Genomic DNA, 17,589 nt, shown 5'->3' with positions numbered 1-17,589 from the left:
GGATTGCTCTGGAATGAAAAAGGGTGCTCTGTGAAACACTGTGGTGTTTTACAATGCAGCAAGGGATACCAGGCAAATACATATAACTTTTTGAAGAAAAATCTACTTCAATTTTGTTAAATTTGGCAATAAACATTGAAAGGATATGCTCTTTCATGCATTCCTAGTGGCAAATTTTCTCCGTTCCTTAGGAAGAGATAGGGATTCTGGAGGGAAGAAAGACTGGTAATACTGTTAGTCTGGCCAACACTGGGAGAAAAATTGCAATAAATACATCCCTGCAAAAGCTGATCTTACCAAAATTTGTGAGTTCACAGAATGGTAACTCTGAGATGGACCTGGCCCATCACTATTCAAGACAGAGGAATATTAAGGAAAATAAGACAAAATTCCTTACAGACATTCGGCAAGACTGAATTCCTCACCATTCTTTTCTGTTTTATTTTCACAAGTTATGTTACACTATTTGCTGCCATAACCAAATCATACTTACCATTCAAGTTGCAATTAATAGCTTTTATCATTATTTTTGTTTCAATCATTGTAATGTTCTGTCTTTTCTGCAAGGTTTCATGTGCTATGATGAATAAATCTTCCTTTTTGGAAACTTTAAATTAAAATCCTTTCATTCAGGTTTTTTTTTCCTTTTTCTTTTTTTTTCTTTCTTTTTTTTTTTCCCCAGAAATGGACTTATTCCAAGTAAAAGTGCATGTCTGACATGGAGCTCTATCCATCATTTTATTGGGTAAACACAGAACAGGCAGCACGGGGCGTGTCACAAAATAGCGCAAGATATATTCCAAGGGGTTCGTCAAGTCTGCCCCAAGTACAGCAGAGAAGCTGTGCTATACCTTTCCCTGGTGAATCTGATAAGGTAAGCATTTATTTCAATTATGATTTTAGCTCTAATCTGCAAGACAAAAAAAATTTTACAATACTAAAATCATATTAATGTAACCTCATGGTTGTGGCCTTCAGTAGCAGCTGAAGAAACTAATTACCACAGGATGCCTTCTGCAGAAACCTTACCTACCTGCAGATGTATCTTCTGTATTATTTTGCTGTTCCACAGTCTGCCATGCATAAAGTCAAAGTATTTATATTTATGAAATATAGTTTTGTTTACTAACTCTTCCACATTGAAAATCTGGTGATAAGTTACAACAGTCTTTCTTCCTTCTTCCTCTATTGCTTTAACTTTTCATTTAGCATTAAAAGACAAAATTGAATTTGTTTAAATTCCAGGGGTTATGTAAGATATTCTCTGAATGAAGGCGAGGAGTGCAGGATGCTCAAATGATCCCATCATTCCACAGCTCTGTCTTATCTTTAACAGTTACATTTTAAAAGATAAATAGCAACAAAAACCCCCTCAAGCATTTGCTTCATGAATCTGTTGCTTCACCAAGAGCATAAACAGAGCTTAAAGCCTAAAATATAATAGTAAGCAGAACAGGTAAATAATAATAAAAAAAATCCACTTTATATCACCTCTACAGTCAGTTCAATTTAGAGAGAGAATGAGCATCCATTCTACCAGGGGAGCAGTTAGATGCATTGTTGTTCAAATTATCTCACATTAAGAGATGACTGTCCCATGAAGATGTTGATTCCATAGGGACTGTGACACATATGGCAGAATACCTTGGATTTTTTTGTGTAGCAGCTGCACAGGCAAACAAATTGCTTGAAGACCCTCGAGACCTTAAGTTATAAGTGACATAAACACTATACTGTTGCATTAGATTTCAATTTTTCTAGTATTTTCTAGTCTGTTTTCTTCTTTCACCAGCCTGTGCACAGATGGCAGATGTCCAGCACTTTGATTGCTCATGAATCCAAAAGCATGTCTGTCTTTCAAATCCACACCACTGGATTCTGTTTGCTGAAAAAACCATGTGCACTGTTTGGGGTTCATGTGCACTGAATTTTCTGCATTACAATTTACCTATTTCACCACAGTAAGGCAGGCTCTTTCTGTTTCCTTCAGACAACAGGGATTTCACAATGGGCTCCATCAGTGCAGCAAATGCAGAATTCTGTTTTGATGTGTTCAAAGAGGTGAAATTTCACCGCGGCAATGACAACGTGCTCTTTTCCTCCCTGAGCATGCTTTCAACCCTGGCCCTGGTGTATATGGGAGCGAGGGGTAAGACTCAATCCCAGATGGAGAAGGTAAGTTACTCTTACTTACGTGTCCTCTACTTGTGCTACTTGTTCCTTCTAAGTAACATCACTGAAAAATATTATCCACTGACAAGGTTCTCACCTGTTTCACTGCACAAGAACTAAGCCAAAGTCACAAAATGGAGAACTGAATCAAGAGTTATATATAGAAAATACTAATTTAAAAGGTGCATATTTTCTATATAACAGGCAGTTGATTTAAATATTTAAAAAAAAAATCTGAGGGACAATAGCGAAATAGATTACCAGTCAGGCAATTTTATGATTTTTAAATTCCGACAAATTTCAAATAATGTAATCAGATTTTCTTTATATATATATATATATATATATATATAAAAGATAAATCCTAGAAAGGTGGGAAGACAGAAAATTTTTAGGAATACATAATATGTAACTCAATTAATTTACAGACATTCACTAGAAAAAATAATCATCTAAGTAAAGAGTAGTATTTACAGTTTCCAAGAAGGTCACAGAGGGCATAGATCAGTTGCAAGCTCACCTGTAAAGTTTTAGTTAGTCTGTTTCCTCAGCATCTCTTTTCTTTTATGAGACAATGGTTTTTTTACACAAGCAACATGTGTAAATCTTGAATTGACATTATTTTTGGTCATTTCTACCACTGATATTTTCTCTTGCAGGTTCTTCACTTTGACAATGTTACAGGAGATGGAGACATTTCTGATTCTCAGGTAGAGAAATAACTTAATCTTTGTTTCTGTCTTATTTTTTTTCCTCAGAACAAAAATAGAACTTTTCTTTCTCTCCTCCTGGCAGTTTCCGACCCTGACAAAAAACTGTGGTAATGGCCTCAAACCAAGGGGATCTGCAGAGGGAGGGAAGGAGGGTGTGATTCACCTGTTTTTTGACAAACATAGAAAGACAAGTGGTTGCTTATCGTGCACCAGAACAAATGATAACAGTGTGGGAAGAATGCTTTGGGCACCAGGGTATCTTCCCAGGCAAGTGGTGCTGGGGGATGAGTGACAGGGCTCTGTATCTAGAGCCAGAGTACAGCAGCTTGATTTGCATCTGGGCAGAAAGATGCTGAGCAGAGAAGAGCCAAGAAGTCTCAGTGACAGGTACACAACTTTTAAAATCTTTTAAAAAGCACATTTCAGGAGACTTGTCTTGACAAGGATGAACTTGTCTGTTCAATGCACCACCACCACAGCACCAGCTGTCCCAAAGGTGACAGCCTGTGGGGGAAGACTGCCCTATGTCACCACTCAGCTGAACGGGACAATACTTTAGGATCTTATTTTCTAATGCAATCTATCTTCTTTTTTCATGTCATCACCTCAGTGTGGCGCTGCTGAGTACATCCACAAATCATTCAAGGATCTTCTCTCAGACATCAGCAGGCAAAATGCTACTTACTCACTCAGGATTGCTGACAGACTCTATATTGAGAAAACATACCCTATTCTGGAGGTGAGTCATATTGTGAACTGACTTCCATGAGATTTCCCTGTGACTCTGCCCTAGAGATGCACCACCAACAGTAGCCCACTCTCTGTCGATGAAGAGGTGCTTGTGAACTGGTACAGAATGAGTTTGGACCTTTCCATGCCTGTTAGATGAAGGCAAAAGATATAATGGCATAAAAAATGCCGATGTTGCAAATCACAGGGAGTAGTCAAGATTGCTGTTAATTTACTAGAAAGATGGCTTTTAATGAAAATGTAACTTTTAAGGGAAATTAAATAAACTTTATTACTTGAAATAATAAAAGTTTAAATTTTCAATTTTCCTAGTGAAGGGAAGCTTTGCTTTTGAAATCTAAGAATGTGAGAACACAATATTCAAAATAAAGAGTGAATACAAAGAGAAGGAGACAAACATTGTCCTAGAATTGTTTGTTAAACTGAAACTGTTTTGGTAAAACAAAGGAAATGTATGAAAATTTAAACTTAGAACCCTGTCTCATCAAAAGGTGCCAGACCTATATATGTGAAGCAGTCTTTCTTGTACAGCTTTAAGATTCAGTTGAAAGAAGACAGATGTGACTTACATGTTCAGGGTCTGACATGTTCAAACCCAGGTGTAAACATTCACTGTTCCTTAAACCATTTATTTCACAATCTTGCTTTACACATCCATATAATTCCAAGTTCTCATCAGTCTGACAAGTGTAACCTTTCTGCTTATAGGAATACATAAAGTGCGCAAAGAAATTCTACAGAGCAGAGCTGGAAGAAGTTGACTTCAAAACAGCTGCAGAGGAAGCAAGACAGCTCATCAATTCCTGGGTGGACAAAGAGACAAATGGTAAGGACTGAAAAATGGGTAGCAGGTATTTCTCCCCACCTACCATAAACTATATTCTTATCTTCCCTCATAATCTCTAGAAAAGGTGGGTCAAGCAAGCTCACTGCTATGAAAACAAAACTCCAAAAAGCAGAAACCCCCACCCTCACCCCAGCATCACAGAGATTTGTGCAAGCCAGAGGAGCTGTATCTTACCCCACTCTGCCCTGTCTCTTTCTTAAAGGACGGATCCAAGACTTCCTTGTGTCAGACTCTGTTGATCTCGATACTGCGCTGGTCTTTGTGAATGTCATTTACTTCAAAGGGATATGGAAAACTGCATTTAAAGAAGAACACACTAGGGAAGAGCCTTTCAATGTGACTGAGGTAGGAGGGCACAGACACCCTTCAGGCCAGGGCAGCTGTTGGCTCACACAGCCAGCAGTCTGGGTGTTACAAATACCTGTCATAGGTTGGGTGATAGAGCTGAGTCCCTCACTGTCAGTGCCTGGGCCTAAAGCCAACTAGTGTTTGAAAGATCTGTGTCTGACCAGGCTTCCAGGGCACACAGGCAAGCAAGAGAGGAAAACGGAGACACAGCTCTTCTCCAAAGGCAGCATGATTGAAGATTGATTTCTGTCCTTTCAAAGGGCTTGCACATTTGTCTGACCAAAGAAAAAATTGCGCCCACATCACACCATCTCACACTTTTGTTTTTGCAGCAAGAGAGCAGACCTGTGCAAATGATGTGTCAGAACAGCACCTTCAAAGTGGCAAGAGTGGCTGAAGAGAAAATTAAGATCCTGGAACTTCCATATGCCAGTGGAGAGCTGAGCCTGTTGGTACTGCTGCCTGATGACATCTCTGGCCTGGTGCAGGTATGGCCCTGGCAGGGCAAGCAGAAGAGCTATGACTTCAGTAGGGCTTGGCTGCTGTCAGACCTTTGGCTGTCCATTGACATTCCTGCTGCCCACCCCACAGGCATGCTAGGCAGGCAGGCAGGGGAGCACCAAATCCACCCAGGTGCTCAGGCAGAGCCTCTTAAGAGAGTCCTGAGCTCAGTTTCATAAAATGAAGGTAAAGCAGTGTAATGCTGCTGCAGCCCTGCGGAAGAGGATGTTGCTATATGGTATATATGCATATATAAGTTGCTATATGCAATCTCCATCAGGTATCAGAAGCAGGCAAGGTAGCAGGATTTTTATCACTGTGAGTGATTTTAAATGTTTGCTAAAAAAGAAAAGTTTATCCTAGGGGACACAAAATATGAAAGTGATGCAGGAAGTTTCCAAGATCTGATTAAAAGGAAAATGAGAAAACTAACTAAACTAAAACTAACTAACTAAAGGAATAAAGCTGTGGAAAGGGATCAATAAAATATCTTCCAAGAGAAACAGTTTTAGGACCAATTTGATTTGATGTTTTCAAAAACTGTATTTTTAAAAAAAAGATGATTTTCAGACGAAAAAGGTTTGAGGAGCTTCTTCAAGACAGACAGATGATACAGGCTCTGTAGTCAGGATGAAGCATACAAGATAAACAAGTGCATTTAGGAACAAGTATCAGTTCTGTTGTGTACATAAAGTTAATGGGAAATGCCAGTACGAGGTGGTAAAAACAGAGCTTTTAAGGCCATTGAACTTTTGTCTCAGACATTTCATTCCGTGCCTCTCTTTGCAGCTTGAGAACAAAATCAGCTATGAAAAACTCTTGGAGTGGACCAGCTCCAAGGTGATGGAAAAGAAGAGGGTGACAGTGTACCTGCCACGCATGAAGATTGAGGAGAAATATAACCTCACGTCTGTCTTGACATCCTTGGGTATGACCGACCTGTTCAGCCCCTCGGCCAACCTCTCTGGCATCTCTTCAGCAGAGGGCCTGAGGATATCTGAGGCCATCCACGAGGCATTCATGGAAGTCACTGAAGAGGGCACTGAGGAGGCTGGTGGCTCAGAGGTTGTGACTGGAGACATCCAACATTCCTCTGAGTTTGAAGAGTTCAGGGCTGACCACCCATTCCTTTTCTTGATTAAACACAATCCAAGTGACATGATCCTCCTCTTTGGCAGATATTGTTCCCCCTAAGGAGAAAAATGGCTGGAAATAATGCTTGCCTACCCCCAAGAAACAGATTCCCTTTACTCTAGTACTGTAGTATAATCTCATCTCCTCACTATCTCTAAGTGGAAAGCCTTCAATATCTAGGGATATATTCCTGAAGAAGTCTGTGACTTTTCAGATCTTTGGGTGCAGATACTTCTGCTTATATAAGTTGTCCTTAGGACTTATATCCAGGAATAAATGAGAACTTCAAGAGGTAGCTTATAAGTATTTTCCATTGTGATTGAGTAACTTAAGATTCAGGACCAGTGCTTTGATTCTTGTGAGAAATTCTGACACTGATATTGAGACTCTGGTATTTCTATAGGAGGTCTCTGAAATAAACACAGCTTTTAGAATAATCCTGTTCCTTTCTGTTGAACTTGTTGGGCAACAATCCTTGAATTAATGCCTGAAAACTTGCAGATAAATTTCATTATTTCAGCAAATCATTCTTCTTTGAGTAATACATTTGTGCTTCCTTGTGCTACATGTATTGTAAGGCTAAGGTCTCTTGTTCTAAGGGGGCATACACAAAGTTTACCATGTCTTCTTAAATCATCATCTCCAAACACAACACCTTCCTGACTGATACAATTTCCCACCTTGATTCCCATGACATATCATTGATTTTGCGAATGTCAGTTGTTGGTCCTTCTATTTATTCTAATAAAAGCATTGCAAACTAAACATGTTTCTACCTGTTCTGGGCTACTGCATCACACAACCAAAATATATGATATAGTGGGTCCTGCTTATTGACAGAATGCATTTAGACTAGGATTTAGATACTATTTTCAAAACCAGAATGTACCCATATACGAAGTCATTAAAAAGCTTAACATTTTTTCCCCAAAATTTTGAGTTTAAGCAAGGTAAGCCCTACAGTTCCTGTTTTTACCTTGTGCTCATCTCCACATGACATATCAAAGAACTCAGTTTTTAAAAACTGCTATTGTATTTCCAGGTAGTTTAAAACTATTTCCTCTAGTTGCTCTCAATAAATACATTGAGGTGATGCCTAAGAGATGCAACTTCAAAAACATGAGGAAAGTATTTTTCTTAAAAGGTGGACTGCTTCGGCTGTCTAATACCCACAAGAACCATGCAAGGAAATCTTTGTTACTATCTTTTGATAACATAATCCCCTAGAGATACTATTTCTTATCTCGGAGTCTTTAGGGGAAGGTTCTTCAGGTGGCAGTTTATCCAATTGAAAGACTTATTAGTGTTAATCACTCACTTAAGCAACCTTCCTTCTGCTGACATACACGTGCAGAACTGCAAATCACAGTGTTTAAAAAGTGCTCAAAAAAGGGAGACACTTGGCAGTATTCGGAGCTGTGTCAAACATTTCAAAAGTGAGTATTAAGTATAACTTGAAATTATGATGCTGACTATAGGGAAACATATCTTGGCTGCTATGAAGCCTACGGAAGAACTGCTAATAGTGGTCTTCCCAAGAGAGTTATAAGAGATTAGATACAGTTAACAGAAATATTCAAGTAAAAACAATTCTCATTTATGCAATTTCAAGGTTTACTATTCATATCATGTTCTGCTTCCCTTAAAAGCTCAGGCACTAAGGACAGTTTTGTTACAACTAAAACAAAAAGACAGGGTTTATAAAATACTGTTCAAAGAAGCAGAGAGTGCAAGTTTATAAACAATTACAGATCTGTTATAAAACTGAAACAAGCACATCTGTCACTCTGCACTTTCTGGGTACAATGAAAAGAAAAAAATAATATTTATTGAATAATATAAGATGAATACAAAAAATAACTATTCTCTTGTTTAATTGGTCCTTTGCTTGATGATTGTTTTAATGAAAAGAAATTGAGAAAATCAAGGCAATGAAATGAAAATGAATGAAATTGCAAATGTTTTCCTAAAACATAGGAGAGAGGTCCAGCTAATGTCCTCACTGTGAAACAGACCTATTTGACTAATTTTACATTGGGCCGTTAGGTGTCAGTAGGGATACAAATAATGCCTCAAGTCCTTTGACAGAGACATCTGTTGAAAACTAGGTCTGGGAGCTTAACATGGGTTCCAATTCTGTTCTTAAATTTTGTGCAAGCAGATGATTATGATCAATACACTGAAAATGTAAACCACGTGGCACTGGGCCTGAAACCCAGTAATTTTTGAAGAAAAAGACAGAAATATTATTTGGTGAAATATCACAGGCTTTTCAAGATGTCTGTGTCCTGGAAAAATTATCATGGTCAAACACTGTAGAATGGATAGAGCTGTTTTGTTCATGAAAGAGAAGTCATCCTCCAAAGAGGCTAAAATAAGAGGTTGAAGCGCAGATTCAGCAAGGTTGAATAAGATCCACACCCCTGTATCAATGGCTGGGCCCAGTGCTGTGCTTGTGCATTGTTGGTCTGGGCTGGCAGGACCTGCTGCAAAGGCACTGCCATGGTTAGTGGCAGCTCCCATGGGAAGCAATTCTGAAAAGAGCAGCGTGGAGGGCATTATAAAGGGATGAGGGGAGAGCAGGCATGAGGACAGCAAACTCTGCTTGCTGTTTCTTGGCTCTGAAGTCTGGCAAGAGTTTAGTAACACGAATCCCAGCTCCCACAAGGTCTGGGTATTGTCCTGCAGTCCTTGTTGCTCCCTGTCAGCATCATTGAAGCTGGTATGTTAATAAACTGCCATCTGTCCATTCACTACACTCCATTTTCACTATGTGTCATGTTGTTCTGGATTTACTGTACTGCCAGGGGTCTGTGGAACAAAAACAGATAGACTCACAGGACAGCATTTGAAATGCTGTGTGAACTAAGTGTGCCTTTCCTTCTTATGCCATTTGGGAAAGGGTTGGTGATGACATATCTTCCCTGCCCTTTGAGGAACATAAATTTCTGAGACCATTCCACATCCCTCTGCATATATGAATTGTTAGAGAGGCCTACCATCTCCTAAGCAAACCAAATCCATGGCTGAAAGCACAAGATTTAGCAGGCATTATGTTGTAAACAGTCACTAGAAGAAGTGCACAGAACCCCCTGGACTCCAGGGCAGAGCTGTCCTGGGGTCCCAAATGGTATTTGAGAAAGCACACCATGTTGAATCAAACTGAAAGCTACAAGTCTGCTAGAAAGGCTTTGACACAGAGCAGGGCCTTCTGTTTCTTGTGGCTAGTGAGCTAAGATGTATCAATGAGGAAAACGGATGGCAGAGAGGGGATTGTCAAAAAAGCAGCAAGGATGGGGTTGCTTGGCAAGGAAAGGGGAACCAGAGCAGGGAAGACCAGAAGGGAAGGGGCTTTCCCCATAAGATATTAAATGCTGCAGATCCCTACACTACTGCTACAGTCCAGTGATTGCCAAATAAGCCTGTGGTGATGAGGTAGGTCAAATATCAAGCCCACAGGTTAAATCCACAAATCAGATTAGTGCTCCTGACCAGAACACTATTGTACATTGAGGAGTTAGTGACCACATAAAAATGGATCGGATCAGGCTGATCAGTGTGTGCAGTTTTGTGCTAAATAATGCTGCACATATGGCTTGCTGTCTGGGACTACACAGTGCTGAACATATCATGCGGCTTTGGGCTAAACTTCATCTTCTAATCATAATGGAGAATCTCACAGATGGTCCCAAACTGGCACCCTGTAATGATGCTGCCACCGTATCCTTATCTTTATCTTGAAATGAAGCAGCATTTTTTCTGTATACTTTCATTCATCAATAGAAGTGATAAATAGAACATACCTATAAAAGTTTAAAGATCACACCACCAGTGGACCTCTGCATGCATGGGATATGCACAGTGTGTTGTTCCCTGAATAAAGATCCATCCAATGCTGCACCACTTCAGAATCTAACCACTGGAAGGGACATGAAATTTTCTGTGCTCTCTCCTTTCCCCCTCGCATGTGATTTCCAATGAAATGCACTCTAACAATTTTCTTACTAGTGTCCAAAATGAGCACTTGCAGTGTCCATCTTGCTGAGGAGCCATAGCCAGGCAAAGGTATGAAAACTAGCAAGTGCCAGTCAAGACACTCCACTAAAATTCTCCTCCTGAGTGAGGGGGATGTAGACTCCTATGGAGGCATCTCACAGCTCTGTCACAAAGAGTGCCCTTACTCAAGGCTTGGAATTGCTTCTCATGTCCCTGAGCCCATGCAGTCAAACTCCTAGGAGAGGGATGATCTCAAGAGCAGAGGTTTCTGAAGTCCTGAGTGTTGTGGAGGCAGTGACAGAGGTTGGCTATTCGGTACATCTTCTGACATAGGAACTTAATGACATTAAAAGAGGTTAGTAGAAGGCAGTTAAAAGCTGACAAAAAAAGCAAATAGCTGACAACAAGCAGCTGAATTATAGAATTAATGGTCAAAGAATGCAGAAGATAATAACATTTCACATGATTTTAAAGGGCAATTGGACAAATCCATGGAAGATAAATCAACTGCAAGGTAATAAATATACAGAAAATACTACCAGCTATTTAAGTTCCAGGACTGACAACAGTCAGTGTTTGTGCCCTGAGAGCACAAACAGCTTCATCAGATTTCCCCAACACCCTCTGCATATGGGTCTGGGGCCTGTCTTGGGCACTGGCACCATCTGTGAGAAGAGGACACAAACTGTCCTTGGCTAGTTGCAGCAGACCCTGCAATGAATAAAAATAACTCATTGTGTGCCAAATGTCCAGTAAGAGGATCATACAGCATCTCTGTTCAAGTGTAATTAAGAAAGAGCAGAGAGAGACATGTGAGAGATGTGTTTGGAGAAACAAAAGAGAGAAGACATGGGGAAGTTAATACAAAGAGGATGCTATTAAGAGCACAGATGAAGGCACACTCTTAGGAGTCACCTCTGGGGCACTGGAGCCACAGGTAGCTCATACCCAGGCTGGAGCGACCCTCCAGAGGGAGTGCAGCCTACTGGTCTCTGTTGCTGAAGCAAGGACATCCCTGTGGACCTGTAGCTTCTGAAGCAGGCTAGAGCACAGGAGCAGCAACATCTGGCAGACATGAACAGTTATATACCAATCACAACCTCTTCTATTGCTTGCTGCTTCACCAAAGGGACTGGTGAGCACGGAGTGTAACAAGGAAACTGAAACTAGTAAGCATAAGAGGACAAGACTTTGTATTGAAGTGTGGGGAAGCAAGATAAAAGGTCTGTTTGTGGCATAGTTTGTTACATTGATTTTGTCAGCTCCCAAATAAACAACAAAAATTTAATGTTAATCAGCAAGAAATTAGGTGAAGCTCCCCAAAACAAAGCTGTTGCCCACAACAAAAGCCTGTTTCAGCCTAGACATAGCACTGAAGTACACTGCAGGATCCTGTCTCCAGTTCTATCTCCTGACTGTAACCTTGTAGCCTTGTCTCCAGACCCATCTCTTTTGCACATAAGTATATGACAGAGCTCTGAGCGCCCTAATGAATTTGTAATAGTCCTGCTCAGCCATACCTGGAGCCTCTCCCACACCTCAGGGACCTACAGACCCCAGGAGCTGTAAGCTGTGTGCTGGATGTTCAGTTCCCATCTGTATTACATCCGTGATGTGTCAGTCTCCAGTTCAAACACAGCTGTTCCCACTCCTGGCCAAGGACTCCTAATGTGACCTTGGCCCTGCCTTGTGATCACTGGACCTGGGCCTACCTCTGCTGTGTGAATTGACTTTGTGGTCAATGTTGTCTCAGCACCTGCCTCAAAGCCATGACATTGCCTTGTGATCTGGACTGCCCGTGATCTCCAGGCCTGCTCTGCTCAGCTGCTGAGCCCTGGCTGGTGAGGCTCCAGCTGTGGCATCCCCCTTATCTCCTGGTTTGTTCCCCCTTGGGAAAAGCTGGCCCTTGCTGATCCCTGACAGTGAGCTCAATCCTCCCTGAGCCCTCTGCCACATACCCAGGAGCCTGGGTCTGTGGTCACAGAGCTCCTGATCTCCATTAAAGCACTCACTCATTACTCAGAGCCAGGCTCTTGAGTGAACCCCCTTCGACCCAGCCAGACCACCCTTCCTGGCTTTTTCTTGACCAGCCTCTGGTGCCTGTTGGGGTGGCCTGACCATCTCACTCAGTTCCCAGCCTCTTGTGCCATGTCCTTTTCCTACCCACTGCCCCTGTCCCAGCTCTGCTCCTGAAACAGCCCCCTAACACCCCACAGCCTCTGAGTCACTCTGAAGTGTGTCCCTCCCCAGTGCAGGGCTCCCAAGGAGCAAGTGCACGCTGACCTCAGAGGGGAGGCTGCTGGTCCAAGCCCTGAAGCCACTAGAAGCCCTCAGTGGCTTTGATCTTCCATGGGACCTCACCCACCTGCCCAAAGCCCAGGATCCCACACTACCCCCTGCCCTGGGCCATCAGCTCCACATCAGCCCAGTGACACATCAGGGGCTGTTCTGTTCCTCTCAGTCCTGCCCAGCTTGGCCATGGGCCCTCTTGAGACCAATTTGGGCACTCATTTCCTGGCTTGAACTTGAGTCTACTCTGCCACTATTGACCTGCCTGGTAGTCACTGGATCTGACTGCAACCCTCACTTGTGGTGAGACTTCTCAGTTTGGTTTTGGACATGCTGTGTCACTTATATTTCCTTATGTTCTGAAGGCTTGGTTGGACCTGTTACACTTTCAGGGTCTGTTCTGTTTCCCTTGCTCAGGTGCCCTGGTCAGTGAGCGTCCCATTCCACAGGCAGCAACCAGTTCTCATTGCTCCCTGATCCTAGACTCTGGAAATGGACTGTGGCCATGGTTCTCCTCTTGCTGTGTCCATGAATTTTGATGGACCATGTTACTGACATTTGGTTCTGCTTCCCTGTGGTCAGATATTGTAGTGTGGCACTCAACAGCGAGGGCACTGCCTTCCCTGGGGGTTGACTCTTAGACCAGCTCACTGTCCTCATGGAGCAGCCCTGCTCCTGCTGCTTCTCTCAATACAGACAACTTTCCACCCAAAATATTGCCTGCTTACTCAGCGTATAGCTCTCCAGTGTAACTACAATATATTCTGAGAAAACATCCTGAAGGCCTTATTAAAGTCAGGTGTACAGTATCCTCTGCTCTCCCTTTGTTTATACAGCAAGCTGTCTCATCCTAAGTGCTAATGATTGTCAGGAGAGATTTGTCCTTGGTAAATCTGTGTTGGTTTTCACCATCATCTTTTATTCCTTCACATGTCTCAAAATGTTCCCAGGAGGCTTTGCTTGGAAGTCTTCTGCAGGGATTTGAGCTCAAATACTTTTGTACAGCAGGGCATTAGTTACCCACACAATACTTGACAGGAGAAGGCACAGGCCTGAGCTTGCTGAGTGTGGAGGTTGGCACCCCATCCTGTGCTGGCCTGCACATCACCCTGTGCTGCAGCATGAACTTTGCGTGCAAGTCAGAAGGGAGGAACCTCTAGGTAGCTCCCACTTGGCATGAATGACTGCATCCCCTGCATCCATGCATTTATCATAAAGTGAAGCAGCAAGTTTTCCTGTGAACATCCTTCTGTTTCTCAGAAGAAATTAACTGTTTTCTTCTTTAAAAATTCTTGCAAGAGCTCTAAATACCAAAGTGGCAGTGAAAAAACACCTATCTCCATGGATGGGATTTGCACTGCATGCCATTCCTTGACTGGTGATGTTTCCAATGCTGCACAGCACTTAAGGGAATATCACAGAATCTACTAGATTGGAAAAGACCTATGAGATGATCAAGTCCAACCTACGACCTACGACCACCATGTCAGCTAGACCATGGCACTGAGCGCCACATTCAGTGTTTTCTTAAACACCTCCAGATGGTGGTTCTACCACCTCCCTAGGCAGCCCATTCCAATGCCCAATCACCCTTTCTGTGAAGAATTTCTTCCTTATGCCCAACCTAAATGTCTCCTGGTGAAGCTTAAGAGTGTGTCTTCTTGTCCTGCTGCTAATTATCTGGGAGGGGAGGCTGACCCTCACCTCCTTTCACGTAGTTGTAGTGAGTGACAATAAAAATTATCTATATTATCCTCTTTTCCCTTTCAATGTTAGCTGCAATAAATGGTATTTTAAGCAGTATGTTAGACACTGTGTCATTGTTGACACAGATCATGAGTACTAACCCTTAGTGCCTTGCAGCAGTGCACTACACCTTTTCAGTGACTGCAGAGACCTGTAGTCTCCTCAATTCTCCTACTTTTTCTTCCTGAAAACTAGTCACTTTTTCAAATCATCAGGAACCTTCTCCAGTCATCCTGACTTTTCTTTAGTCTTCATTTTGCTGTCATAATTAAATAAACTTTTTCTGGCTGTCCTTCATATCCCCTGTCAGTTTTCCCTCCTGCACAATTTTTGCTTTTCAGATTTCATCCCTGCATGCATGGTGAAAGCTTCTATATTCCTGCCTGGTGGACTGTCCTTGTCTTCAACTCTTGTACACTTGCTTTTTGCATTTGAGCTTGGACAGGATGAAGGCACCTTTATCATCAGAGAAACATTGCTTCCACAGAAAGATATGTGGAATGTATGGAAGCAAGGCAGAGATTTGCATGTATGTGAGGCTAAAACTCATTCAGCCACAGTGAGGATGTTATTCAAGTTTGGAGTCAAAGACTTCTATCCAAACCATTGCTGGCCTGTGGGATGTGATCATTGAAAATTATGCCATGAAGGTCACATCAGCTTATGTCAGGAGGCGCAGTAAGAAATCCATGGGGGAGCAGTAAGAAATCATCATCTGTACAATGAAGTCTAAGCCTGTGTCAGGTTTAAATGAAGAAAAGTATGTAAGATGTCATATGGGATATCGTAATGACAATTAAGAGCAATGGCAAATGCCCTGTCACAGTCTGTCAGAGATCAAGGCAGCACTGTAGGCAATAGAGCACATCTCCAGTGGCATAGAGCTGTAGCAGAAAGGTGCCAGGTGGGCTATGGGCACCTGTCTGAAGGAAAATGACCAGATACTTAATTTGCTTTGTACTGGGGAAAGAAACAGAACCACAGAACAATGAAGAGAGAAGCCATCATTGATAGCTGCAGCACCTAGGTCTGCAATGGTAACAAGTTAGACAGTCAGCTGCAATCAGTAAATCTCTCTGTGACTTATTGCCTCTGTCCCTGACTGAAATCCAGCTTCTAGAGTCACAATGTGGAATGAAGACAAACACAAAACAATTAATATCCTTCTTTCTATTGCCAAAAGAGCAGGAAGAAGGACAGAATAGGGTCCAGAGTTCTGAGTAGGTATTTATGATTGGATGAGAGGCTTTGTTCTGTGAGCTGACCTGGACTTCATATCCTTTTGGATAAGAAGTACGTTTTACACTGTCAGTTGTCCAAAGCTCAGGAACTCAAGAGTCTGTTGGTTTAGGGACAGCACCACAATGAAACACCTGGCAGAGGAAAGGGCAGCCGAGCCTTAGCTGACCTCTTTCTTGGGACAAGCATTGTCAAACAAGGATGTGTGACTGAATTGTTTGTTCTCCTTTGCACAGCTGTGCCGGGCAGGGCAATCCATTGCCACCTGTCCCAAGTAGTCTTCCAAGTGCAGGAAGGTTTGCTTACTCTATACCTCATGTCAGACAGACTGTACAAGACCTTTTAGTGTTCATGCTATGCTGGTGGTCTGCTCTGATCCCGTTCTTCATTTGCTCATGGGTATATTCTTTCTCTTAATACTGGCCTTGCATTAACTCCCAATCTGAGCACAGAAAACCACACCAGACCCCTCATAAAGAACACAGTCTGCCTTTATCAAACATCATCACAGCAGAGCTTATTATCCTCCATGTATTTACTTATTGTGGCTGTGTTCAAAACCTGAAACTCCAATTCTTGGAGAGAAAACATGATTTTTGTATAACTCATGGAACAAAGCTCTGCATCAAATGGATACAAAGCTGTTCCAAAGGTCTGGAACCAGTACACTACATAGAAGCCAAACTCACCAGATATAAAAAACCACTGGGATAGTTTTTATTCTATTCTTGCAGTGTGATGGTGTGAAAAAAAAATCACTAACAAAAGTGCAGCTGCTTTCTGAATATGTTGTAGGTCCTAAAATTCAGGCCATACATGATGAGCTGGACTTGTGATACAGGTCTGACAGTTCTATAATTCATGTATGATTGACCAGATTGAGAGAATGGGAATCATGGTTGTTTAGCAGAGACTCTAGAACGACATTTGCAATGCAGATTTTACTGAGTTAAACACACTGACCAACTCTTATATGCAGCAGTGGAAGACCAGTGTGATGGAAGTAGAACTAAACCCTTGTGGACACAAAGTGGCCCTAAACAAAAAAGGGATAAAGAGTGAAAACAGTGGCATAAATCTGAGATGCACTATAAACAATGTGAGAAAACAGCTTATTAAGTGAAGACAACCAGGTTCGAAGAATAATGGAGTATCTCAAGTTGGAAGGGAACTTTGAGGATCATTGAGTTCAGCTCGGATCCTTGCAAGACTACCTACAAATAAACCATATGACTAAGAACATTGTCCAGACACCCATTAAACTCTGACACACTGGGTTCTGTAACCACTTCACTGGGGGCCTGTTTCAGGGTGTGACTGACCACCGTCTGGATGAAGAACCTTTTCCCAGTGTCCAATCTGAGCTTCCCTTGATGCATCTTCATGCCACTTCCTTGTGGCCCATCACAGGTCACCAGAGAGAGGAGAGCAACACCTCCCCCTCCACTGCATCCACTGAAGGAGTTTTAGGCTGTGATGAGGTCACCCCTCAGCCTTCTCATACTTGAGGTCTTTCACCATCTTTGTCACTCTCCTCTGTACACTCTCTTGTAGTGTGATGTCCTTCTTACACTGAAGTGCTAAAGCTGCATACGGGACTCAAGGTGAGGCCACATTGGTGCAGAGTAGAGTGGGAAAATCACAGAATCATAGAATAGTTTGGGTTTCAAGGGACATCAGAGATGCGCCCTGCCTTTGGCAGGGTCAATCACCTCCCTCAACCAGCTGGTGATGTTGAACCTGATGCACCTCAGTATGTGGTCAGTCCTTTTGGGTACCAGGACACACTGTTAACTCACATTCAACTTTCCATTGATCCAAACCCACAGATCTCTTTATGCAGGGCTGTTTTTA

At 42.2% G+C, this 17,589-nt stretch overlaps 1 protein-coding gene across 1 annotated transcript; it reads left to right on the top strand.

The window, feature by feature from the left end:
* The first annotated feature begins 2,007 nt into the window (after positions 1-2,007).
* On the top strand, positions 2,008-6,525 carry LOC134046034 (ovalbumin-related protein Y-like). The gene is made up of 7 exons (XM_062496287.1): positions 2,008-2,175; positions 2,832-2,882; positions 3,496-3,624; positions 4,344-4,461; positions 4,685-4,827; positions 5,163-5,318; positions 6,121-6,525. The coding sequence occupies exons 1-7, from the start codon at positions 2,008-2,010 to the stop codon at positions 6,523-6,525; spliced, it is 1,170 nt and encodes a 389-aa protein (XP_062352271.1).
* Positions 6,526-17,589: the final 11,064 nt, after the last annotated feature.

The sequence above is a fragment of the Cinclus cinclus genome, chromosome 1, assembly GCF_963662255.1.
Source record: "Cinclus cinclus chromosome 1, bCinCin1.1, whole genome shotgun sequence".
NCBI lineage: Eukaryota > Metazoa > Chordata > Aves > Passeriformes > Cinclidae > Cinclus > Cinclus cinclus.
Note: the sequence above shows the minus strand (reverse complement) of the source record. Positions and strands in the feature narration are given on the sequence as shown.